Genomic DNA, 27,958 nt, shown 5'->3' on the forward strand with positions numbered 1-27,958 from the left:
TAGACATGCTATCTCTTTTACCTTCATCAAGGGATTTTGTATCTAAACCTGAAAAAAAGAACGATGAGGAAGAAAGGAGACGTCCTATCACCAAATCGTTCAATAATTGGCTTCAAGCATTTTTAATTTTTTCAAGCGTTTTGTGTGAAAAACATCCAAACAAGAGTGTGGGCCTATTTCAACACATTGAGGTGATTTTGGAGGCTTTCAAAAATTTCGGTGGGGTAGCGTGGTTTAGCTACGATGTCGCTTTTCGGCAAAAGCTAGCTGTGCAGCCTTCACTGAAATGGGGGGTGAAAGATGTAGGATTATGGTTGGATTTATTTCTCCCCCAGCGATCCTTTCCCCCCAAGCAGCCTGCTACGGCCCAGCAATCAGGAAATCAATCTTTTAGGAAAGGCTTGTGCTTTAATTTCAATGAGTCCCAGTGCAAGTGGCCTGGCTCGTGTAAGTTTAAGCACGAATGCGCTTTCTGCTCAGGCACACACCCAGTTTACAAGTGCTTCAAAAAGATGGGAAGCTCGCAACAATCAGGGATTTTTCAAAAGGGCCCGCACACCAGTGAGGTTTCCAGAAATGCTCCCCTGGCTGCTCCAGTACCCAGACAGGGAGAAAGCACTAATACTAATTGAGGGTTTTCGTGACGGTTTCCTTTTACCACCATTTCGTGGTCTTGGTTGTACCATACATAGGAATTTGAAGTCTGTTTTTGCTTTGCAGGATATAGTTGAAGAGAAAATTTCTAGTGAGCTGAGGGAAGGCAGGTTTGAGGGCCCATTTTTAGAACCTCCTTTTAAAAATTTTAGAGTATCCCCTTTGGGAATTGTCCAAAAAAAAGAACCGAATACCTACAGACTGATTCACCACCTGTCCTACCCAAAGGATGGCTCTCTTAATGACGACATAGATGAACATTTAGCGTCTGTTCAATACGCTACTTTTGAAGACGCTCTAGAGAGACTTCGTTGGGCAGGACAGGGGGCGCTTCTGGCGAAGGCAGACGTAAAGTCTGCTTTTCGCTTATTACCTATTCACCCTTGCTCCTTCAATTCATTGGGTTTTTATTTTAATGAACGTTTTTATTTTGACAAATGCCTCCCAATGGGCTGTTCGTTATCGTGTTTTTATTTCGAGACTTTTTCCACTTTTTTGGAATGGGTGGTATCCCAAATCTCGGGATCTCATCTGGTGGTTCACTACCTAGATGATTTCCTTTTTATGGGTCCCGCCTCTTCTAACACTTGCGCTTTGTTATTGAAGGTTTTCACGCAGGTTTGTGATCATTTTGGGGTCCCCTTAGCCCGGGAAAAGACAGTTTTTCCGTCCAAAAGCATAGTATTTTTAGGTATCACCATAGATGCTGAGCGGATGGAATTCCGTTTGCCCGAAGAAAAGATTGAAAAACTTCGCAGAGTTTTGTTGTGGATAATTCGTCGCAGAAAGGTTTGTTTAAAAGAACTGCAATCGTTACTAGGCCTATTGGCATTCGCATCTAGAGTGATTCCTATGGGAAAAATCTTCTCTAGGCGAATATATGCAGCGATTGCAGGGCTTAAATCCCCTTCATCGCATGTTAAAATTTCTGAAGAAATGAAGGAGGATTTTTTAGTATGGCTGCAATTTCTTCTCTATTTTAACGGGTCAACGGTTTGGCAGGAAAAGTTTATTTTGGATAAAGATTTCCTGTTTTATACCGATGCGGCAGGTTCCAAAGGTTTTGCTGCAATATGGCAGAACCGCTGGTGCGCTTCTGGGTGGTGCGATAGGTGGAAGGCGTTAGGTTTGACCCGCAACATCGTTTTGTTAGAGTTATTTCCTATAGTGGTGGCCCTTGAACTGTGGGGCCATCACTTTAGGAATAGGCGTATAATGGTGAGGACGGACAATAAGGGCGTGCTCTTCGCCATAAATTGCCTTTCCTCTAAGTCACCTCCGGTCACCATTATGCTACGGTATCTGGTAGCAAAATGTTTCTTTTTTAACATTTGGCTAAAAGCTTCCTTCGTGCCTGGAAAAGACAACACTCTAGCTGACTGTCTGTCTCGTTTCCAGATGGAAAAATTTTTTCTTTTGCTACCAGAGGCAGAACCAGACGGACACCTATGCCCCGATCATCTCTGGAAGTTGATTTGACAGCTATTTTTGACAACATTGATAAATCGCTTGCTCCATCGACATTGGCCGGATACCGATCGGCCTGGTTGTTGTGGCTACAACATCTGAATTCTTTAGGCCTGCCTGAGGACTCCTTCTCTGAAATATTGGTACTGTCTTTTTTAAATTCCCTTTTTATACAAAAATTGTCATGGTCTCATGTGAACAAATTGTTGGCTGGGGTGTCTTTTTTCAGCAAACTGCAGAATCAGCCTGGCTGTTTTTCCTTCTTTTCCGTGCATCAGGCCTTGAAAGGTTACAAAAAAGAGCATTTCAGGCTTGATGGCAGGAAACCAATTTCGCTAGAACTATTGATCTCCCTGTGCGCAGCCCTGGACGGGGTTTGTTTCTCGAAATACGAGGCTCATTTGTTTAGAGCCGCCTTTGCGGTGATGTTTTTCGGCGCCCTCAGAATTTCGGAGCTAATTCCTGATAGGCGGTTGGGTTTTCATGGTCTGAGGATTCAGGACATTAAAATTTTTGCTTCCAGCGTCAACATTTTTGTAGCTCACTCAAAAACCGATCAATTAGGGATTGGCTCAAGTATAACCTTGCATGAGTTTAGGAATGCGTCAGTATGTCCGGTTTTACTGCTTTCCAAGTTTGTCGAGGTTAGACCCGCCCTGAGCGAGGTTTTATTCATTCACGTTTCTGGTAAACCCCTCTCTCGTTATCAGTTCACCTGTGTTTTGAAAATGTGTTTGAAGTCTTTGGGTTTAAGTCCCGATAACATATCTACCCATTCTTTCCGTATAGGGGCGGCCACGGAGGCGACCAAGTTGGGTCTGGGGGGGGACGCAGTCAAAAGGATTGGGAGATGGTCATCAGACAGTTTTAAGTCATATGTCCGCCTTAACATTTCTATTTGATTCTAGGCAACAAGATCTCTGTATGGATCCTCGGACACTCTTATATACACTGGGCTTACCAACGAGCTATGAAGAGGGTCTACACGGAGAATCTAGGACTGGACAGGAACAAGTACCAGGTTTTATGGTTCAGTAAGCGGGGTATGGGTTGGTCGGAATTGGTTCCGGCAGTTGACATTCTAATCTCACAGTTGCCCGCCCCTGAGATTTTAGTCATTCATCTTGGGGGTAACGATTTGGGAAAACAAACAACGTTAGATTTACTTTTTAGAATTAGGGACGACTTGGGCCTTATTCAATCTAAGTTACCTAATACTATTCTTATTTTTTCAGAGGTGATACCGCGGCTGGTATTTTTTAAATACCGGGGTCTCAGGCCTTTGGAAAAAATGAGGAAACGTTTAAATAGGGGGTTAGCCAAACTTCTGAAGGAATTAGGAGTCATTTCTTTTAGACATATGGAGCTCGAGGGCGGTTTAGAGGGGCTATATTGGAAAGATGGGGTTCACCTCTCAGAAATCGGTTTGGACATTCTTAACAACAACTTGAGTTCTTGTGTTGAACAGGCCGCGCTTTGGATTGGTGGGGACAGGCGCAAAGGTGCTGCCTGTCTGGTGGAAAATGTTAATTTTAAAAAAAATTAAAAAAAAAAAGGATATTTGGTAATAAAATTATATGGTAATGTTATTTATTGTCAGCCCGAGCCGTGGTGGCTGGGCTGGTTCTGGACGTTTTAAACTGATTTTTAAACAAAGTCTAAAGTATGTTTTTATTGAATTCGTGTTAAAAGTCAATAATAAAAAACAGCCGCGGCCTTTGTCCAAACCTCTTTCTTGTCTGGTGTTATTTATTTATTTATAAATATTTTAATGGTTGTTGTAGGTTTATTTAATCTAAGAAAAGGGACATCCTGCTTCCCATTCCCATATGGAGAAAATGGGGTTTTTATAACCCTACATTTTCTCTATGGGATGGGAGCAGGTGTACTTATTTTAAAGATAAATTTTATTAGCCAGGTTCAGTCAGTGTAGTCCTTTTCATTCTATTGTAAAGGCAAGGTTGAACTTTTGACCCGAGACAGGTCAGTTTCAAGCTTCCCGCCCAGAGTCAGTAGGTATCTGGGCAGATTTTATGTTTTTCAGGTTTTTCCCGCTCTGGGGAGCAGTGTCTCTGGGCAGATCAGCGCGTGGACCCCTGTTCCCGCCTGAATCTTCCCGCTTCTGGGGGCTAACCAGCCCCAGCCAGTTCGATTCAGGGCTATATAACAAGTGACTGCGGGGCTCCGAGTCACTTCATCACCTCAGGAGATTCTGGAGCGTTTCTCTCCCCCCCCCCCCCCAAAAAAAAAAAAAAAAATTAATTATTAAATATAGTTTGTCGCGGCCAGTTTTAAATTATTTGACTTATGGCTATCGCCTTAGCTAAAGTGCTTTGGTGGATGTATTTGCTTATGTTTTGACTAAGAAGTGAATTGTTTGGAAAATGTTAATTTTAAAAAAAATTAAAAAAAAAAAAGGATATTTGGTAATAAAATTATATGGTAATGTTATTTATTGTCAGCCCGAGCCGTGGTGGCTGGGCTGGTTCTGGACGTTTTAAACTGATTTTTAAACAAAGTCTAAAGTATGTTTTTATTGAATTCGTGTTAAAAGTCAATAATAAAAAACAGCCGCGGCCTTTGTCCAAACCTCTTTCTTGTCTGGTGTTATTTATTTATTTATAAATATTTTAATGGTTGTTGTAGGTTTATTTAATCTAAGAAAAGGGACATCCTGCTTCCCATTTACATAAGAATCATATTCACTAAAGCAGAATCAGAAACATACTGATACAACAGGAAACGGGCTTATGGGGACTAACACCAGAACCACTATGACACAACCAGTGAAGAACGAGATTTTAGGGAGACAAAAAACAAAACTAGCTTTTCTAAACTATGTTTTGGATGTATGGACCCATACTGAACAAAATTGTGTTTACTAGTACGTGAAACCATCAATGAAAATGCACAAACAAGACAGCAACACTAAAGAATCACTTGAAAGGTGTGCTCGAACCCTTAGGTACACTTGGAAATATAGCACACTTATTGTAAGCAGCACAGCGTGCTGGCAGCCCTGGCACACTAAGCTACAGCTTATGATGGCTGTGCAGAGCTCCTTCAATATCAAAATTGTTGGTTTGTCTACAATTGGTGGTATGTTCATACTCTTTGAAAGCCAGTTAAGAACGTTCATAATCTGTGGCTATGTGTGACCTAAGCACAGACAGTCAGTTACTTTTGGGAACCTGTGCATGTGGTCATCAAAAATGGATGACCAAACATCCAGTGTCTATCGACAACCAACTCTGACTTTTCGGCCGAAAAAAATCTGGTGTGCAGGCTATAAAATTTTTGTCCGCCGTCAAAACACTGCCGAATTTTGTGTAGTCAGTACTGATTTCGACAGGGAAAAATCTAATGAGCAAGTCTGGGCATGCTCAGAGAAGAAAGAACACAAAGAAAGCAAACCAACACATGACATCACTTCTGAAGTATAATTTTGTTGGGCGAGAAAATTTGTGTGCAGTCTAGGCACATTCCAACCAACAAAACACCACTCTGGAGGACAAAAGACGGACGATTGGTCGGCCGATAATCGTTGCGTGTGTACGGGGCTTAAGATTTGGAACATGTTACATGAGTCTGCTAGATATCAATGCCAGTATACCATTATAAGGAAGTGATCCCATTTCTACTACTGACTACTGGGGTTTCAGGGCTGCACAACGAGTACCAAAGGGTCGTATGTGGCTCTTAGGCTGCAGGGTAGGCACCAGTGTGGTAGAGCCTTGAAGTATGTGGTCCACATTTAGCGTTTGTAAAAGCATTTACTAGAAGTGGATTCAATTCAGCTGGTGGCTCCAGCATCCCCTGCGCTATGCACCATAGGCTATGTTTTTCTTTTAAAAGAAAGAGTCGTCACTTGTTTTGGCATCTTTTAGTGATTTCAATTGGGGACTTATCAATATGTTTATATGCTGTTTACTGTCAGCAGTATTTCCTTCTTTTCTTTTTTTTTATTACAATTTTAATTTACTTACCCTTTTTTAATTCCAATGCATTATTCTCAAACAATTGTGAGAAATAAAACATTTAATATGGGTAATAGGTTGCCAGACCAAATCAACCCAAATGTTTTAGACAGAAAAGGTGATCATCCTTGAGCTGCATTGGCTTAGCAAATATTACCTGTTAAAAACTACAGCATAAGAGAATAACAGAGGAGAGTTAATTAGTAGTAGATGATGGTACAAACAAAGTATATCCCAGTATGTTCAGATTAAAAGAGGAAGATATTAATGTCCATTCTTTACCATGACCCTTTTTCACTTTTCCCAAATTGGGGTAGTGGATTGCAGGGTTGAAAAGCCCAGTGAAAGTTTCAAATAAATTAAATGATTGTTATAGTGTGGCAGCTCTCTATTGCCTGGTGGAGCCCCAGTAGGATACGTAGGAGAGTGAGCTTTGTGGAGAGAAAGAATAGGAGAATGCCATGCTATAGAGATTTGTCCAGATATGAATTTATATGTGTCACAATAACAGGGTCTATAAACACCTCTACACAAGCTCCCAAATGAGAAAAGGGGAACTGCTTGTGGGTAGGGTGTAGCGTGGTACACTGGTGCCAGAGAATACACAGAGGCCGAGGTGAATAGAAACAGTGTATTAAGAAAGTCCCATAATGCACAATTAAGCCCAATGGGTAGGCTCAGCTGACCAGAGCCACTTACAAACTGTAGCAGAGAAACGTTATCTTGCAATGATGCCGACAGCTTCTACAGTGAGGAGTGATTATGTTGCCTTGCTGGACCACACCCAAATGGGAGGCTTCCTCGGAGGAGGTAGCGCAGTCCCTGCACTTTCCCTACTCCTCTGGAACCTCTCTCTGCCAATACGCACTACGAATATTTCCCATAGACACCAATGTTAAAGCGGTAGTATCCCGCTTTTTGACACTTTTACCTACAGGTAAGCCTATAATAAGGCTTACCTGTAGGTACAATTAATATCTCCTAAACCGGCACGCGAGCGGCGCATGCACTCTGAAGGTCCGTGGGGACCTTCAGTTTTGCTTGCCGGGAGCTTGCCGGAAAATCGCGGCTCTGGCCAATCACAGCGCCAGAGCCGCCGAACCCAGAAGAGACGCCAAGGGATCATGGCAGCGCCCGCAGCGATGTCCGGGGGTCCGCGTCGGGGCTTCGTTCTAAGGTAAGTAATACATAATGAGCTAGTATGCGATGCATACTAGCTCATTATGCCTTTGTCTTGCAGGTTTTTTTTTTGGGTGTACAACTGCTTTAAAGAAAGGGAGCAGTGTCATGTCAAGCTGACCAATACTTCCCATAGACTCCAATGAGCACTGAAAGCTGAAAATTGGTCTGGGCAGGAAGGGGGTGAAAGTGCCCTGTATTTAAGTGGTTAAGGGGAGCCCTATGACAGAATTTAAAAATGAAAAGGCGTACCAGGGTCCCCCCCAAAATCTATACCAGGCCCTTTGGCTCTGGTATAGATTTTAAAGGAAACCCCATGCCAAAATAGAAAAAAAAATGCTGTGGGTCCCCCTCCAAATCCATACCAGGCCCTTTTGGTCTGGTACAGATTTTAAGGGAAACTCCACGCCAAAATAAAAAAAGCCAAGGGGGCTACGTTACCTGGTGGCATCGCCCCCTTCTGGCGTCATGTGACATCATTACTTCTTTACACTTTTTTGGGGATTAGGTAGGGGTTCGATGTATCTGATACCCATTCACATAGGGGGGAGGGGATGGATCTGGGGCCCCTTTGTTAAAGGGGGCTTCCAGATTCCGATAAGCCCCCCACCCGCAGACCCCGACAACCACAGCCCAGGGTTGTCGGAAAGAGGCCGTTGTCCCCATCAACATGGGGAACAGGTGCTTTGGGGGGGGCAGCAGCCCCCAATGTTGAGGGCATGTGGCCTGGTACGGTTCAGGAGGGGGTGGGGGGGAGATAAGCGAGCACCTTTCCTGATCTGCCAGGCTGCATGCTCAGATAAGGGTCTGAGATGGATTTTGGGGAGGACCCTACGCCATTTTTTTTTTCCTTTTTTTTATCTGTACTGCCGGGAGCTGACAATACATTACAGCCGCAAGCAAGTTCAAATTACATTTCTTCCTTTAGAAATATCAGTATTGCTGCAGCAGGCTCCATACATTTTACAAATGCGCCACTTTACAGGCACATTAGGCGACCCCCCCAGGCATGATATTTAAAGGAAATTTTCATTTTTATTGTTTCACTTTAAGCATCATTAAAATCACTACTCCTGTAAAAACTATTGTTTTAAAAAAAATAATTTGCATTGATACAAGTTCCCCCAGGGCAGTACCCGGGTCCCCATACACTTTTTATGGCAATAACTTGCATATAAGCCTTTAAAATGAGGACTTTTTATTTTTCATGTTCGTGTCCTATAGACTTTAGCAGAGGTCGTATGTTCACCAGAACTTTTTCCCTGTTCGAGATGTTCTGGTGGGAACCGAACAGGGGGATGTTCGGCCCATCTCTACTAACCACTAACACAATGCGTGCCAACTTGAGGAGCCAGGGCTAAATATATAGGCTTTGCCCTCACCAAATATGACCACAGAGGCCACGAGGGCCACCAGCATCCAATCGGACAGCTGTTCCCTTGTCGACCACAGGAAATTATAGAGGAACCAAGTTCCTCACAACTTTCTTCCACTTCTTCATTGCTGCTTCAGTCGAGAGCACCACCTACAGTGGAGAATACAGACTGCACCTGTCTACACGCTCACCATTTAAAAGCCTCTAATACAATTTATTGATCTCTCCAACACACAGACCACTCCTTCTGGTACATACAATCCCTATCAGGAGTTGACAGAAATGGGTCGATACATATAATTACATTCCTTATAAAAAAAAAAAAACATATTAAAGACATGATTATAACTAGTTAAGTCCATAAAAGCACATCAGGCATACAATTTTATTTTCTCAGGATTAAAGCAACCCTATAATTAAGCATTTTTTACAGAATCTACTATCAAATATGACATGTTTAGCTAATAAAAAACGAATCGGTGCGCACTCGATTAACAAGAAGTTTGCCCAGGTCAGCCCCCTGACACAGAGTTATTTGCCCCAAGTGCCTCCAACTTTCCACTCTATTAGTTTTAAAAGGTTTTATCCAAGTTGCTAATTACTGCCCGAAACTGATTCCTATCTGTGACATTCATTTGTCTCTCTCCATACATAAGTGGCCAGAGGGAGTGTCTTAGCATCTGACTTTTAATTAAAAAAACTCAAAATACACATACCAACATCTCTGTTATGTCTGCTTAAAGAGTAACTCCACTTTCCTGGGGTCATCAAATAGCAAATTAACAAAAAAACAATATACTGTATACACAAATCATATTGCAATTGAATGTTATTAAAATAGACCTTTCCTTTTCACTCTGCAGCTGTTGTAATTTTCTGAAATTGCAATGCAATATGGCTACCTGGAGGTGTTCTGTAAACAGAATGAGTACTGACCACACCCCAGAAACCTAATTTCCTGCTTGTGTGATTGGCTCACCAATTTTCCCTGAAGTCTGCTTAAGATACAAGTCAAATTTCTGGCATCCCCTGCAATAAAAATGTAATTTTTGGTGAGATACTCCCAATAGGAGCACGTCTAAAGGGATGCAGACTCAGCAGATTTCCTCATTAGAGCCCTGCAGCTGCCACAGCTGATGGAGAATTATGAAACCACTCCCATTTCACCCACTCAACACAGAGGAACAAACAATGATTTCTTCAGAATAACAAAAGGTAGGAATCTGCAACAAAATTTGTTAAAATCCTTGTAATGTACAGAGATCACCCAGAGGGGAATGTTTTTTCTCAACAAAAGTGGAGTTACGCATTAAACTGCATAGTTTGGGCTGCTAACCTAAAGCAGGCAATGGAGTAGATGATGAAGGGACTGCAATGTTGACATGCTTTGGGAAAAGAAAGATTCCCATTAAGATTGTTCACACCTTGCAGAGCTCCAAGGGTAATTTCAGTTTTACTCACATGCTACTGTACGTTCTTTTATAGCTATAGCTTAGCAAGTGCTATTCTTACATCTACCAATATTATAAAAGATCCAACACAAAGAAAGGCATAAACACAAAGCAATCTGTTTACATTTGAACCATGCTTTTTTTTTTCCTCTAAAGAAATAACTTGCAAAGTTCAATCCTATTTAATTTCATACAACATAATTAACACATCACATTTAGATGATGCCACTCTTTAAACAAGTCTCAGCATCCATTAAAGCTGCTTATTGTTGTATGGGATTAAACTGTACACACTTCCAAACAGTCAGAACAATAACATGCAATAATGCTGTCAATACAGCCAGTGTTAAAAATGTGAATTGCAAGTTTAATGTTCCTCTTAGTCATGTTCTTGTTCAGCTTCTGCAGCCGTATAATTATTTCATATATTTTTACCTCCCTATTATCAAACTCACCGCAGGTACCTGTAATTTTTGGCATTTTCTTATTTTACATTAGCTTCCTTTAAATCCTGCTAATGATAGCTCTCCGTACAGAGATTAAGGTTTACAAAAATAAGGAAAGAGAAAAAATATACACAGATTGTAATTTGCGCTCATTAGACATGATTACATTGTGAGATCTACTGACGATTTTCGCTTTGCAATGGCAGATACAGCACAAAGGATACTGCAGATTATAACTGCAATTGGCCAAATTCTATTGTAGTATGGATTCCTTGGCATCTTCTCTAATTATATATCTACCATCTCATTTCCATTTTCCTTTACTCTTACTAGACCTATATATAAAGGCAATCTGGCCCCATGCTGAGAAGCTTAGGCTCTAGTCTTCAGCACTAAACTGTTGTTTCAATTGTCGGTAGCCCATATCAACCAACCAAAGTTACCCAAAACTGGTTGCAGATCCCCACAATGAATTGCCCATTTCTTCTCTGTAATTAAGTACTTCATGTTTGCTTTGTAATTGTTTATTGCCAAGACTCTGCCTTGGTGGATTGCCTAGATTGTAACAATAAAGGTTCAGCGCCTAAATATAGCAACAGCAACTTAAAACATCATGTGCATAAAAACGTGAAAAGGAAAATCACACACAATAAATGCATAAATAAACTAAAAAAGTTAATTAACTCCAGAAATGTCAATGTATAGCTTCCTATATCCAAAAAAGAGGGACACCACCTACAACTGAGGGTAAGACCGCACTCGCCAGCTCAGTAACTGCCAATGCACACATTGGGAATTAACAATCTCAGCTTCCAGTCCCTTGACATCCAGCTCCATCCATCCACCTGAAGTGTTCTAACTGTAGCAGCAGCAGCCAACCACTGGAGGAGAGTTGGAAAAGCCCACAGCACCACTAGATGGAAAAGGTGCGGTCATGCAAGGAGCCGAATACCAAAATGGGCCGGATTTAGTAACGTATTAGCGTCCCCTGAAGACATGCGTTGGCACGAAACGTGTCGGAGCAGAGCTATACGCTGATATCACGCTGCCATTTCTGGTTTTGGAACTGGCGGCCATCTGAGTAAGTGCAATGTGCTGTATATGTTTACACTGTTTGGCATCTGGGTGTTTTTTGATTCTTATGCATCAGCAATAAATGACTACACTACATCTGGCCCGTTTCGGTATTTGGCTCCTTGCGCGAGCGCTTCTTTTTCCATTTAGTGGCACTGTGGGCTTTTCCTAATCTCCCCCAGTAGTTGGCTGCTGCTGTTACAGTCAGAGGACCTCAGGTGTCTTCTAACTGTAAACGACTCTAGTTGCACTTGCTCTTGGTAATAATATGGATTTACTAATAAATTGCATATACATGATGCTTTTTAAGGATTTTTTTTGTTTATGCGATTATATTGTGATATTGTGATTTTGCGATTACGCCATTCAGTTGCGATTATATATATATTTTTTTACAGTACATATTTGTGTTTCACATTTATAATCACTGTATTAGAGTTTATCTAGGAACCTGTGTTTGCTTTTATGATATTGATGTTTATATATGACCCATTTACTATTTACCAAGGACACTAAGGAGGAACATTTTAGACTTTGCACTTTACAACACAATTCTTTTATTGACACTACTAAGGGCATTAGGCACAACTACACACACACTCTCATTATTTGACATCATCACCTGATATGCTTAAATCCAAAAAGCATTCAAGTTTATACAGCTTGGAGTTGGACAATATGCATAAAAATAGAATGTGGTCAAAATACTCACATGCCTAATAATTGAGCACAATGTTCATTGACGGACGCAGTCTCTGATCTTCATATCAGTAGGGTTATACTGCCCCATACAGGAGTAGGACACTAGGCAGAAAAAAAGTTCTGGCTATGCCTATGGGCAGTCCCAGGGGGTATAACCTCTCTCCCTGCTATAGGATGTTAGTTTTGTATCAAAGCAGTGACAGAGAAAATAATACCAACCCAACTCCAATAGAGGGGCGGGTACTGCGTCCGTCAATGAACATAAGAGAAAATATTTTTACGGTAAGACAAAAAATCCAATTTTCTCTATATTTCATTGACGGACGCAGTCTCTGATCTTCATATCAGTAGGGATGTCCCAAAGCAGTGCCATAAAAATGAGGGGTGGGAACAGTAAAAAAATAATTCCCCAAGGCTTAACAATAGCCAACCAGGCAACATAGGACTCATAAGAACAACAAGATGAGACCCACCTGAAAAAACATCATAAACCCTCAAGGGAAACTAAAACACCCTTAAACGGCAGCCTGCAAAACTTTGTGGCCAAAAGAGGTCTCTGCAGATGTCAGCACATCCACCTTGTAAAACTTTGTGAAAGTGTGAACAGACGACCAGGTAGACGCCTTGCAAACCGGAAGCACTGATGCCTGATGGCGAAAGGCCCAGGAAACACTAAGCGCCCGAGTGAAGTGCGCCATAACAGGAAAAGGTGGAATCTGACCCTTAATCAAATAAGCCTGCACAACTATCTGTCTGATCCATCTGGAAATAGTTGCAATAGACGCAGGCAGCCCTTTCCTTGGGCCATCCGTGAGTACAAAGAGCAAATCTGACTTACGAAAAGACTCAGTAGTCGCCAAACACACCCTGAGTGCCCGAACCACATCCATGTAATACAATTTCCTTAGGATGTTTAGGCTAAAGACACAAAGAGGGTAACACAATGTCCTAATTTAAGTGAAAACTGGAAACCACCTTCGGATGGAAGGACGGATCGAAATACCACTTTATCCCTGTGAACCACCAGATAGAGAGAACGACAGGACAATGCGGCCAGTTCCGACACCCTCCAGGCAGAAGTAATAGCCACCAAGAAGGCCGCCTTCTGGGATAAGGTAAGCAGAGGAATCTCCTGAATACTTTTAAAAGGAGGTTTCTGGAGAACGGACAGCACCAAATTAAGGTCCCAAGGTGGTAACAGAGGTCGTACTCCTAAGGTGGTAACGGAGGTGGCAAGTGTCGCACTCCCTGGATAAAGTTACACACCAGGGAATCAGTGGCTAGTGGCCGTTGTAAGAAAATTGCCAAGGCCGAAACCTGACCCTTGATAGTACTCAAGGCCAACTTTTGATCAACTCCCCGTTGAAGAAAAAGCCAAGATCCAGGCCACTGAGTAAAAGCAAGGAGGAACCCCAGGAGACTCACACCACGCAATATATGATTTCCATGTACGATGATAGATCTTCCTAGAAGTCGCTTTCCTCGCTTTAAGCAGAGTAGGAATCACTGAAGCAGGCAACCCCCTGACCTTCAGCACCTGGCTTTCAACAGCCAAGCTGTCAATGCCAGCGACTGTAAAGCAAGATGGAAGATTGGCCCTTGAGAGGAAGTCTCCAAGGAGCGTCTGCGACTAGCCTGACCAGGTCGGCGTACCAAGTTCGGCGAGGCCAGTCCGGAGCCACAAGAATGACCAGAATCCCTTTTGCCTCGATCCTGCGAAGAAGTCTTGGCAGCAACTTGAGAGGAGAAAAGGCATATATCAGCTAATACTGACCCCACAGGGCCACCAGCGCATCAGTAGCGTCTGCCAGAGGGTCCCGGGACAAACCCTTGCACTCTTCTGTTGATCCGAGATGCCAACAGATCTACATCTGGAGTGCCCCAACGAAGGCACAACTGCTGGAACACCTCCAGATGGAGAGATAATTCCCCTTGATCCAAGGTCTGTCGACTGAGGAAATCCACCTGCCAATTTTCCACTCCTTGAATGTGAACAGCTGAGAGAGCTGGAACAAAGCGTTCTGCCCATCTGAGGATGCTGGCCACTTCCAAGGCCGCAAAACACTTTTAGTGCCCCCTTGGTGATTGACATAAGCCACAGTGGTGGCATTGTCCGATTGAATACGCACTGGACAACCCTGAAGGTACTCGGTCCAGTGGACTAGGCAAACCTTAACTGAATGGGCTAAGTTGCTACGCCATGACCTGGAGGGGAAACAACTCCCCCCTGCCTTTGCGGAGCTGTTGGACCAGTTGGTACAGGGGCTGCAATTTGTTTGCGATGCCGCGCTGGATGCTGCTCCCATTTTGGGCCTACTGTCAGTTTCGGCAGTGGTCCTCCAGCGTATACTTTGGCTAAAGCGCTGGTCTGCGGATCAGACCGCAAAGTTTACTACTGCTTTAATGCATTCCTGGTAGAATCAATAGACACAAACAGTCCGGCTTGGAAGCAAGCCTGCACATGTCACCATAGGAAGCATGGGGTGGGGGACCCCAGAAGAGGAGGTTTGGGGCCACTCTGTACAAACCACTGTGCAGTGCAGGTATGACATGCTTGTTATTTAAAGAAAAAAACATTTTTAACTGTACAACCACTTTAAAGTGGAACTATAGTCAGAAAATTAAGTCCTTCTAGATCACTTCAGGCCGGCCCATTTTGCAGGTATATGTATAGCTTTGTAAAACAATAAAAATAAGTGTCTAATACTGTTTAAAATCCAGTAATACACTGTCTCACCCTGCTCTGCACATGCTCAGTTGCTCTCCCATTTTAGGCATTTTTAGGCACTGCTGAGTTTGTAGAGGCCAATCTGCTGACAACCTTAAAACAGAATTAAACTCTCCTATTACAGCCAAGGACACTGCTTCTGTTTGATCTGCAACTGCCATGGTGCTGCACATGTGACCAGTATGACACCAACCATTTGATGGTTTGACAGTTTGGTTGAGGACACAATCAAATGTGACAGCTAACATTCCAGGAATGTAACTGCTTTTTGAAGCTGTTAAATCAATAGGTTTGGTTCCACTTTATGATTAACTGCTGTTTGGGGGCTCTAGGCTGCAGGAACATGGCAGCCTCCAGCAAGAAGCAAGTTGTTATAGGTAAAGTTCTGCTTTAAAATAATTGTAAAAATCAGACATGAAGTTGAACAAAGCATATCTCTCTATAGTGTGTACTCATCTCAATCCAGAGCACTAAGTATCATTTCTGTATGCTGCCTCATTCCTCTGTCATCAGCAAAAAATTCCTTCTGACAAGTTTTCCTGACACCGAGAGAAAAATGGTCACAGGGGAGGGAGCTCCAGAAGAGTGACAGCCTCAGCTCTGTTCCTGTGAGCTGTGTGAAGGGGTGTGTGTTTCTTCCCTCCAATCAGCTCTCAGAGCTCTTTTCACTGAGCTCTGCAAAGTGTAACTTCAGCTCTCTGACCCCCTTTTTTCTGAGCTCTCAGACAAGCTTTAAAATTTCTGTACTTTGATTAGATGTAGAGAAGAGAATACTGCAGATAAATAGGTACAAAAGATGTAGGAGGATTTGTTTAATTTCTGTGTGTTCCCTGAGGCCAGCCACTTCACTGGGTATATGTAACAGTTTACAACCACTTTAAAGCGGATTTCCGGCCTAAGAAAAGTTTTTTAGATAAAAAATCCCCCCGGGACAGTCAGGGCTAGTGCATTTCATAATGGATAGCCTCTGAACTGTCCCAGGTTGCACTTACCTTTTAGAAGAAATACTTACCTTGAGAATGTCTTGTCCAGCGCTGCCATCTCATGTGTCCTCTTCGGTCCCAGAATACCCTGCACCGGCCCTGCTCATCACATGCCCAGAAGCTGTTTAGCAGGGAATGACGTGCCTGCACCGGAAGTGACGAGCGGGGTCGGTGCAGGCGCATTGACTCCTGGGAGTGATGACATTCATCTCCCAGGAATCAATGCAAGCAGGAAGTGACGGCGCGGGCCGCGGCCGCAGAGGGAGGAAGTGGAATTAAGGTATATTTTCTTCAATAACAAGGTAAGTAAACAAAACAAATCGGGACTATCCATTTCTTTTTCAGGTGACCTAGAGCAAGCGGATGGCCCAAAGTGGTTTTTAAGGCGGGAACAAAGGAGTATTGTTTTATATTTTATTATTCTTTGTCCTCCAAAAACTTGTCTAAAACACTTGCAAAATAAATCCAGAAACTACTTGTGAACAGTAACAATTACATCGCTAAATTATTTCATGAGAATCACCAGATAAATAAAACTTACAGACACAACAATTATACTGTCAGATCTGCAGAAACAATTTGGCCTTAAATATTCTGTTTATTATCTCAGTTATGTGCAGTTAGGCATACCCTGACAATGATATTTATATTGCAGGACAGCTAAACTGAAACGCCCCAAACAGACATTATTAAAATAACGAAAAACTATATCTACAGGGCTAATGTAGTCTGTGTTTAAAATGTCTACATAACAATGTAATTTGGTGTTGTCCTTCTGAAAACGCACGCTAGCTGCAGTAATAGACAAGATCAAACATACTAATGAATATTATTGTTGATGGTTTATGAATTTCAGAAAAAAATGTGGTCCCTAAGCACATTTGACCTCACAAAGCATTTTTCATCGGGGGCTGGAAATGTTAAATCTCAATCAGACTGAGCTCTTATCGCACACAAACTTCTTTCACAAGGTTAAGGGGTATCCCTGCTTTGAACATTCAGTTATGAGTATCCTTTTTTTGAGTTTTTAGCTAAAGTTTTGATGGGTTTATCATAGATTTGCTAATTTGCTTGATTACATTGCACTTTTAACCAGTTCTGGACTGTAAGAATTTTCCCCCTTAATGACCAGGCCATTTTTTGAGTTTCGGCACTGATTTATTTTAACTAAAAATTGCGTGGTCGTGCGACTGTTCCAAAATAAAATTTATGTCCTTTTTTCCCACAAATAGAGCTTTCTTTGGTGGTATTTGATCACCTGTGTGATTTTTATTTTTTGAGCTATAAACAAAAAAGAGCGACAATTTTGAAAACAAAACAATATTTTTAACATTCTGCTACAGTCAGGTCCATAAATATTGGGAAATTGACAATTCTAATCTTTTTGGCTCTATACACCACCACAATGGATTTGAAATGAAACAAACAAGATGTGTTTTAATTGCAGACTTTCAGCTTTAATTTGAGGGTATTTACATCCAAACCAGGTGAAAGGTGTAGGAATTACAACAATTTGTATATGTGCCTCCCACTTTTTAAGGGACCAAAAGTAATGGGACAGATTAACAATCATAAATCAAACTTTCACTTTTTAATACTTGGTTGCAAATCCTTTGCAGACAATTACAGCTTGAAGTCTGGAACGCATAGACATCACCAGACGCTGGATTTCATCCCTGGTGATGCTCTGCCAGGCCTCTACTGCAACTGTCTTCAGTTCCTGCTTGTTCTTGGGGCATTTTCCCTTCAGTTTTGTCTTCAGCAAGTGAAATGCATGCTCAATCGGATTCAGGTCAGGTGATTGACTTGGCCATTTCATAACATTCCACTTCTTTCCCTTGAAAAACTCTTTGGTTGCTTTCGCAGTATGCTTCGGGTCATTGTCCATCTGCACTGTGAAGCGCCGTCCAATGAGTTCTGAAGCATTTGGCTGAATATGAGCAGATAATATTGCCCGAAACACTACAGAATTCATCCTGCTGCTTTTGTCAGCAGTCACATCATCAATAAATACAAGAGAACCAGTTCCATTGGCAGCCATACATGCCCATGCCATGACACTACCACCACCATGCTTCACTGATGAGGTAGTATGCTTTGGATCATGAGCAGTTCCTTTCCTTCTCCATACTCTTCTCTTCCCATCACTCTGGTACAAGTTGATCTTGGTCTCATCTGTCCATAGGATGTTATTCCAGAACTGTGAAAGCTTTTTTAGATGTTGTTTGGCAAACTCTAATCTGGCCTTCCTGTTTTTGAGGCTCACTGGTTTACATCTTGCGGTGAACTCTCTGTATTCACTCTGGTGAAGTCTTCTCTTGATTGTTGACTTTGACACACATACACCTACCTCCTGGAGAGTGTTCTTGATCTGGCGAAATGTTGTGAAGGGTGTTTTCTTCACCAGGGAAAGAATTCTTCTGTCATCCACCACAGTTGTTTTCCGTGGTCTTCCAGGTCTTTTGGTGTTGCTGAGCTCACCGGTGCGTTCTTTCTTTTTAAGGATGTTCCAAACAGTTGATTTCTCCACACCTAATGTTTTTGCTATCTCTCTGATGGGTTTGTTTTGTTTTTTCAGCCTAATGATGGCTTGCTTCACTGATAGTGACAGCTCTTTGGATCTCATATTGAGAGTTGACAGCAACAGATTCCAAATGCAAATAGCACACTTGAAATGAACTCTGGACCTTTTATCTGCTCCTTGTAAATGGGATAATAAGGGAATAATACACACCTGGCCATGGAACAGCTGAGCAGCCAATTGTCCCATTACTTTTGGTCCGTTAAAAAGTGTGAGGCTCATATACAAACTGTAGTAATTCCTACACCTTTCACCTGATTTGGATGTAAATACCCTCAAATTAAAGCAGACAGTCTGCAGTTATTGTACATCTTGTTTGTTTCATTTCAAATCCAGTGTGGTGGTGTATAGAGCCAAAAAGATTATAATTGTGTCGATGTCCCAATATTTATGGACCTGACTGTATATAACATTCCAAGACATTCCAAAAAAATATAAAAACTATTTTTTTCATCCCTTTTGGCCAATTTGTATTCTGCTACATATTTTTGGTAAAAAAAAATCGCAATAAGCGTATTTTGATAGGTTTGCACAAAAGTTATAGCATCTTCAAACTAAGGGAAAGATTTATGTCATTTTTATTTATTTTTTTTTTACTAGTAATGGCTGCAATCTGCGATTTTTAGTGGGACAGCGACATTGCGGCGGACAGATCGGACCCCTAACTGACCATTTTGACACTTTTGGGGGGGGACCAGTGACATTACTACAGCAATCAGTGCTAAAAATATGCACTGTTACTGTAATAATGACACTGGCAGGGAAGGGGTTAACCTAGTGGGTGATCAAAGGGTTAAGTGTGAGCCTAGGGGAGTGTTTACTAACTGTGGGGGAAGGGGCTTGTGAAATGACCATAGAGACCTGTGATCCTATATAGAAGGATCACGGGTGCTCTGTGATCAATTCAGAGAGAAGAACAGTCAACTGTGTTTACAACAGCTGACTGTCCTTCTCTCTCAGCAGGGAGTGATCGCGGGTGCCCGGCGGCAATCACGGCCGCCGGCCCTGTGCATCGGCATCCCCGCTGCCTAGTGGGGGCGGGAGCGCGCCGCCAGTGTCGGTCGCTTGTCCCCCAGCACCACGCACGTGACCGACGTAGTTCTACATTTTTTTGCCTTCCTCTGGATCAACTGCGGGTAAAGGATTGTGTATATGGGATTGTATGGTTGTGTTTTCTTTACTGTTTTTTGTTTTTTATTGGTTGAGCCAGATGGACTTGTGTCTTTTGTCAACCTCACTAACTATGTAACTATGTAAGAAGAGGATGGGCTGATCTGATTGGATTCCAACTCTTTATCAGAATTGAAATTAACCAATGTTTGAGCCTTCGGATAAACGCTTTGAAAAACACTGAAAGAATCCGGAAACAACATCTACTCCAGCTTGGATTGGCTGAGTCAGAGGTTGTAACATTATCAGTCTACCTCTCTGACTCCGCCAATCTGAGCCGGCTTTGTATTCATTAATAGAATACATCACTCACTGTGATTGGCTCATAGCAGTATACTGTATGTAGACGAAGCTACGGTACATACAGTATTACCACACATCCAGCGGGCTGACAGAATAAGAACGTTCGTTTTGGGCCTGCTTGTTAGTCCTAAACCTGGAGTTCTCTAAGGTTCACATTTTATACTTCGTGTATAAGAGGACCCCCCCCGACTTTTGGGGGATGTTTTTAAGGTTGAAAAGTCGTCTTATACGCCAGCATATACGGTAATTGTTCAACACCAAAACATTGCCCTAAAAAGTTTACAATGTCTTTTCACTGGGAACAATGTCTTCAGGTGATACATCCTCTCCTTGTCTCTTTTTTTTTTCTTTGACATTGTATAATTATGGATGTTGCTACTGTAGTGATCTTTTTTCAGTTGCCCAGAGATGGTCTTTAAGCCAGAACCCATATAGCAGGCACGTATGCTTTTCTGGCCTTGGTGAATTTGACATCTTAGGTAATTAAACAAATAATGAAAAGAAAAATAATAACACTAAACAATGGACTTTTTCCATATGGGAGCATTGTTACTGATTCCGAGAAAGGATATTGGGACATCAAGACAGGGCAGAGCTGACAGTTTGGCATGAAAATACAGTGCATAAGAATAAAGTCATCCAAAGCGGTATCTAGAGGAAATTCGGAAGTCAAAAATTAGTTTTCTTAGTCATAAAAATTGAGCAAATACAACCAGTATACAAAGCAATAGAAATCTTAAGATATATTTCATGGTGTTGCAACTTTATCAAGGAATTGACAATGGAAGAGTGACATCCTAAACCAAAATAACTCTTTCTTCTAAATATTTTAAATCATTTAATTGTTTCAGACATTTACACACTGGGCACTTTTAATATGTTGAGATAATATACCCAAAGCACAAAAAAAAAACCCAAGAGAATAACCACAGCGCCGGGTGCAGAGTGGTATTAATTTTTTTTATTATTTTTAAAAAAATGGGTGAAATTAATGAGTGGTAAAAGCCCACAAACTGGGGTTGGACTTTTCGTAAATTTTAAAATGTAACTAGCACCTTTTTTCTTTTACACCTTTTAGCACCTTTTTATAGTTTCCTATAATCAACTACACAGCAGCTCTTAGACTGGTAAAGGGGAAGTCATCACTCTGTGCCAGTAGGGGTTTGTTTTGCTGTTGTCAGTCTTAAGCTGGCCATAGATGGATAGAAATTTGGCCGACTGGCCAAATGTTGTTCAATGTGTGGCCGCTCCTGCTCGAATGATGGACTTCTGACAAACGGGCTTGTTGGGAAATATTTATTGATCTGCGGCTACAGACACTGATCAGTGTATCCTGACAGAGAGGAGTCCCCACAGTAGGTGAAAGTCTGACTCTCAGACCCAGCTTTCACTGCCGGCTTCGCTCCTGGCTGTCAGTGATTCTAAGGTAGTACAGCAATCCAGAAGAGGCAGGAATGCTAGGAGGGGGCTCCTTTGTGGAGTATTTCTTTTAGGCTCTATGCACACTAGTGTTTTTTTAAGCTTTTAAAAGCTACTAAAATGCTACTAGAAGCCAGTACAAAATTGCTATTACCAGCGTTTTTCATCAGGCGTGTTTTTCTAGCTTTTTCTGAGCTTAAAAAAAAAAAAAAAAACACTAGTGTGCATGGACCCTTAAGAAGTAAAGATGCCTCAGAATATTGTCTATAAGAACATTATAGTAGAATTCCAATTGAAATACTCATAAATAATAATAATAATTAATACATTTAATTTTCTTGCACCTTTGTTACCTGTCACTTCATTTAATCCTGACTCAGGGCGCATGGTCTCTAAGAAGTGTTCTAAGATTTTTTCTGGATTTCCAGACATTACTGTGTACCTGGGAAAAAAAAAAAAGTAAAACCTTAAATAAACATAAATAGGTGACATTTAGAAAAGCTATTAGATATTATTAATAGGTTATAAAAGTCTATACAGTATATTTTATATATATATATTCACTGTACCTTAGATACTGAGCCATTAAGAGATACACTGCATGTTAGTCCTTCAGCTCCAGATTTTATATGAAGAGTTTCCTAATGTTTTTCATTTTTTCTCTTTTGGATTGTCACATCTTACAAGCTCTCATGATATCTACATTCAGTTATATTCTGTATAATTGTAAGGCATGCCAGGTGTACTATCTATAGTAGTAGTAGTATCTAAAAGCAGTAGTAAACTCTACTTCGTCATTTGTACCTACTTGTAAGCTTATAACAAAGCTTACCTGTGGGTACAATGAATATCTCCTAAACATGCATCATTTAGGGGATATTCACAAGTTTTGCAGCCGGTGACATCACCGGGGCATGCGCACTGCACTCTGGATTAAGGGCATACTGAATGTGCTGTCAATCCAGAGTGCTGTGCCACAATCATAACTGCCTTGCACATGTGCGGGAGTGACAGCTTCACGGCTCAGCCATTCAAATGGCCAGAGCCTGTGAACCCGGAAGGCAGATCAAGTGAAGATGGAAGCCCTGGTGGCAGTGACAGCGTGCTGCTGGAGGGATCTGCTTTCCAGGTAAGTCTGTCAAAATTGGCTAGTATGGGGTGGATATTAGTTCATTATGCCATTAACTTGCAGAGAGGCCGGTATTTTTGCCTTGTTCACTTCACTACCGCTTTAAGGCTTGTACGAGATGTTGCCATCACAAAAATAAATCTGCTACTATCTATATTATATATATTTAAAAAATAAATAAAAAAAACACAATAAATGCTCTACTACATGACCTTCCAAGTAGTGATCGACCGATTTCGTTTTTCTTTTTGCTGATACCGATATTTTGGTCATCGCATATCGGTATCAGCTGATATTGGCCGATATTTTCGTACGTTAAGTACGGCTGTTTGGCTGTTTTGAATGCTGTAATTTTTTTGAATTTGGCGCCGAGTACCCTGAAGTGATGCCATGACATCACTTCCAGGTTTTTACATGGAGACCCGATCAGAGCCAATGCGGCTTTAATCGGGTGTTCTCTTCGGCGGCCGTGCAGGCTGGTTGCCTGGGTCTCCCGGTGGGATGGGAGACCCGGACGAGCCATGGAAGGCGGCAGGAGGGGGAGGGGGGGGGGTGTCCCCTCCCGCTCCTTGTAATGACAGCCGAGCTGCTTCTCAGCAGCATCGGTTGTCATTACAAGACAGCCGACCCTCGTCTATGAACACTGGTACCGGGGTGATTGCCTATATCAGCAATATCGGTAACCTCAGGGGCCGATTCCGATATATCTGGGAATCCCTACTTCCAAGCCTCACATGCTCAGACTATTTTTACCTAGTGAAGTGCAAAACATTCAGGTAAGACACATTCCTATTTAAACGTTTTATTCTGCGCTATCATCACTGCAATGACCCACTTATTCAGTAGAGCAGTCCAAAGAGCAAAGAATTGTCTAATAACTAAAATGACTAATATAACTATTATACCTAATGAAAACTCAAATCTGATTGATTGCTGATGGGTACTTCCCCTTGTACACTATTATTGCTCATTTTTGTATTTTTACTTAAAGTGTAACTAAAGGCAACATTTTGGATAGAGTAAGGGAGGGTTATAACCCCTATCAGTTTTTTTGCCATCTGTGTTCCATGGGGAAGATTTCCCTTCACTTCCTGTCCCATAACCAAAATAGTGAGTGGAAATCCCTCCAAAGTGAGGAAGTCCTGGTGTGTCACCAGAACTAGCGCCCCCATTGGAAGATTTCCCCTCTATTAGTGTTCTGTTGTAAACCCAAAATTCAAGATATTCTTTTACTTTCACTTTGCATGATAACAGTAAGCAGGACAGTCAACAATAAAAACTGACAGCTCTAATCCCTCCTCACTCAATCCAAAAAAAAAAAAAGTTTTGCATTTAGTTACACTTTAACGTGAATGTGTCAAACATTTTAAACATTTAAAAGCAAAGATTTGTCTAAGAACCATGTTACAATTGATTTTGTGTCTAAAGACAACTCATTGGTGACAGGATTGATAGCAGACAGCTCCCTTGGAAAAAAAAGATGATGCTCCCTTTGTTGCCTTTGAGAGCATTCTGGGCCAGCAAGGGAGTGATTCCATAGTAGTTGGTAGAAGGCTCTTCTAGGCATTCTGCTTCTGGTGATGTGCCACCAGCATACAAGTATCTGCTATGACTTTTATTAGTCAGAAATCCCTTCCTGGTGGGTCTCTGTGATTTTGTTTCACTTTGCTACCTGGGACTTGACTTTTCTAACTTCTGTGCTATTCCCCACAGACCTACATGCATCCAGTCTAATACCAGCACCTTCAATGGTCACTGAAATGCACTTACTGGGAAGGTAAAAACCTGGGCAACCTGGTGGGACATAGCCCAGAATTTAGTAAAGTTCGGTCCCTAGTAACAAACAAATGCCTAAATCAGAGAGTTGTACAAACAAGGGGTTCTATCTAATAACAGGTAATAACAGGCAACTTGTTCATCTGAATATATTTGAAACCTTTTAGTTTTAAAGAAGTATGGCATTTTTAACCTCCCTGGCGGTATGATTATGTCAGGAATTATGTACCAAAAGCGGTACAATTTTTTTCATGGAAATTTGGCGTTATGTATTATAGGCCTAAAATTCTTAGTAATTACTGACTTAAACCTGACCAAAACAAGAGTCTAGTAGACATCCCAGATGTGATAAATTTGAAACACAAACGCATGAATTATAATCAAATCAATAATATAATTTTATTAAATAATATATAATATATATAATAAAATTATATTATTGATTAGATTATAATCCATGCGTTATATATTATATATATATGTGTGTGTGTATATATATATATAACGCATGAATTATAATCGAATCAATGATATAATTTTTTATATATATATATATATATATATATATATATATATACACGTGTGTATATAGGTATATATATATATATATATATATATATATATATATGTGTGTGCATATATATATATATATATATATATATATATACATACATATATACATATATATACATATATATATATATATATATATATATAATATAAAATGTGTTATGTGTTTGTGTTTTGTGCAACGTTTTGAATTTCCCTCCCTAGTTCTGCTCCCATGCAGCATTGCTGCTGCAGGGAATGGAACCAGGAAGTCATCACACTGACGGACGAGCGGCGGGGATCTCGGCTGGCAGTCACAGCAATGAGAGATCATCGCTGGATCGCCAGGAGAAGGTAAGAGACACCGCTGCGCTCTCTGCACATCTACCCCAAGCGTGACTCGGGGATACCGTTCCTAACCTAAAAAATCCACCCCGAGTCACGCTCGGGATTACCGCCAGGGAGGTTAATTGTCCCATTGCTTCAGCTTGAAAGCTGGAAATCACTGTAGTAGACACACTAAACTAGCTTCTGGGTCCCGTGCTGGGAATGTCAAAGCATTCTCTAAATAGGTAATGAGGTGGAGAGTATGACATCACCACCCTACCTCTCCAACTTGTCCAATGAGAGAATGCTTTGCATTCATTGAGAAAGTGCAAAGTGATCTCTGAATTGTAGTTGTGCTGAGTGACCAACCTCCTCTGTTCACAATGCAGCAGGACAGCCACTCGGTATGGGACCTGGATGCTAGTAGGGATTACTGGAGTAACATTGCCTACTACATGGATTTTCAGCTTTCCGAGAGATCCCACAGGTATGGTATATACATAGTTACATTGCTCCAAGCTGGAGTTTCATGCATCGGGGCTAAATGCTCAGTGTGAATGGGGCACACAAAACTTCTGCTTAAAAACAGTAGATACACTGTAATTCACCTGCTCCTGAAAGCTGAAGTTAATGCAATGCATAAATGTTTGTTTGTATGTTAATAAGCACTGATACTGAAACATCTGTTTTTGACAATTAGTGCAATTAGACAGCAACTCTGCTACATAGATTAGTCCAGCAGGTACCATCAGCTTCATGCTCGGGTGTACTCTCAGTTAGGAAGTAATCAAGAATGTACAAGATTCTCCGTATTCTAGGCTCTTACCTGGTTTAGGAGATGACAGTTTCAATTTATATATTTATAACTGACTGAGCAATATTTGGGGATAATGAGACTAGAACGTCTGCAATCTTATTCTTGCACTGCATTAAGCAATGTTTATGGCCAAAGCTCAGTAATCCACAGAAATCTGTCAGACCTGATGTACTTTGGTCAGGTCAATTAACAAATGTTTTTTAATTGGTCATTATGCATTTCTAAACTTTGAATTAATCTTATACGGACAGATGTGGAAGAGGGTACTGCAGACCTTGATTAGAACAGCAGCGGCTGACAAACTGTAACATACTTATAAGGGGATTGTGTGTTGCCTTGTGCTGACACTTGCGCCCCAGACAGAATTTTCTCCAACACCAAGACATCTTGATCATGTTCTTTAAGCCTCACTGTATTTGCTTCAACATCCTATAAGAATGAGAATAAATATAGAATATATTATTATACAGAAAGCCCTTAATCTCCATTTTGTTTTTTTCTGCTAGGTAGGTAAACGTAAGGGGAATGACCAGAACCAAAGCTGCGCAGGAATATAATTTCGTAAAAGTATCCCTAGGCCACTGAGGTTATGCTTTCCTTCCTTCTTAAAATGACCTATGACATAGGTTATCCCTTTCTGACCTCAGGCAGAATTTGGCTATATTAAAATAGGTGACACGGCTAGATCTGGTTTATGACCAGCTCTCTTCTGCCGGCTCAGGCCTTTGCCGTCTATTCACAAATATGAGCCTGCATGTACACTTGTTAACGTATGCTTTATCCAAAGCTGTATGCAAAAGTGTTTTTTTTGTAGGAAGATTAGAACCCCTGTCAGCTTTTCACTGCTGTCTGTGCTTTGTTGCAGAATATCTTTCGTTTCTGGTTCAGTAAAACTGTTGTCACAGGACATGACATGAGGAAAAATCTCTCTAACATCATAGACAGCAGTAAAAACCTGACAGGCGTTTTAACCTCTCTCTACCCTATTCAAAACTAAGAATAAAAAGGCTGGAGGAACACTTGACCTCTCTGGGATCCTGTTATTGAGATCTCTGTGCCTCGGAGTTCCTGTGTGTACACACTTGCTATGGCCATGATGATGGGGTCTCACTCAACCTGTTGGATTTGTTATTTATTTTATATAACACAAGAAGTGTTGCTGGAACATGCAAAGAAAGGCTGGAACATCAAAAACTTCAAGGAGGATAGAAGTGTGAAATAATGGTAGGGGGCCCATTTTATTTAAATATCTGGGACAAATAAGAGAATGCCAGGGGCTACATTAGCCCGCCACTTTTTTGTTGACTGTTTTTTGTTGATTTATTGAATTAGATATATACATAAAGGTGGAAAACTACACAGATAACATTGACAGTTAATACCAACCCTCAAGATTCGGTTGAAGTCCTCTTTGTCCACTCGCAGAAAGTGGCAGTTGTCTTCCCGTAGAACTATAGATGCTGCCCGAGGTGCATCATTCACTAGAGCCAACTTCCCAAAGTCATCTCCTTCATGAAGGGTACATACCACCCCCTGAGAAAGACACAGAAAAGAAAGTACAAACTTCACATTAATAAAAGCTTGTAATGCAACTGATGCAATGGTTAATTGCAAGTAGTTTCCCTTTAGAAAGTATTGCCTCAGCGACACTTTGTAGCCCTGATGTACTAAAGTTTATGTGTACAATCGCGCATCGACAGTGTACTCATTGAATTTGCTATGTGTCCATAATGTGTGTAGACACATGCACACAGACTACGATAGACAGACAGACAGACAGACAGACAGACAGACAGACAGACAGACAGACAGACAGACAGACAGACAGACAGACAGACAGACAGACAGACA

At 41.3% G+C, this 27,958-nt stretch overlaps 1 protein-coding gene across 1 annotated transcript in view; it reads right to left on the reverse strand.

Moving 5' to 3' along the window:
- The window catches only part of RAPGEF4 (Rap guanine nucleotide exchange factor 4), a 480,844-nt gene that overhangs the window by 131,190 nt on the left and 321,696 nt on the right, over nt 1-27,958 (reverse strand). The window contains exons 14-17 of the mRNA XM_082260932.1: nt 27,494-27,640; nt 26,421-26,536; nt 21,863-21,951; nt 20,663-20,741 (exon numbers count right to left, since the gene is read on the reverse strand). Coding sequence (XP_082117058.1) covers nt 20,663-20,741; nt 21,863-21,951; nt 26,421-26,536; nt 27,494-27,640 — 431 coding nt within the window. The remainder of the gene's footprint in view (nt 1-20,662; nt 20,742-21,862; nt 21,952-26,420; nt 26,537-27,493; nt 27,641-27,958) is intronic.

This window comes from Pelophylax lessonae (genome assembly GCF_965119305.1).
Source record: "Pelophylax lessonae genome assembly, chromosome: 6".
Lineage (NCBI taxonomy): Eukaryota > Metazoa > Chordata > Amphibia > Anura > Ranidae > Pelophylax > Pelophylax lessonae.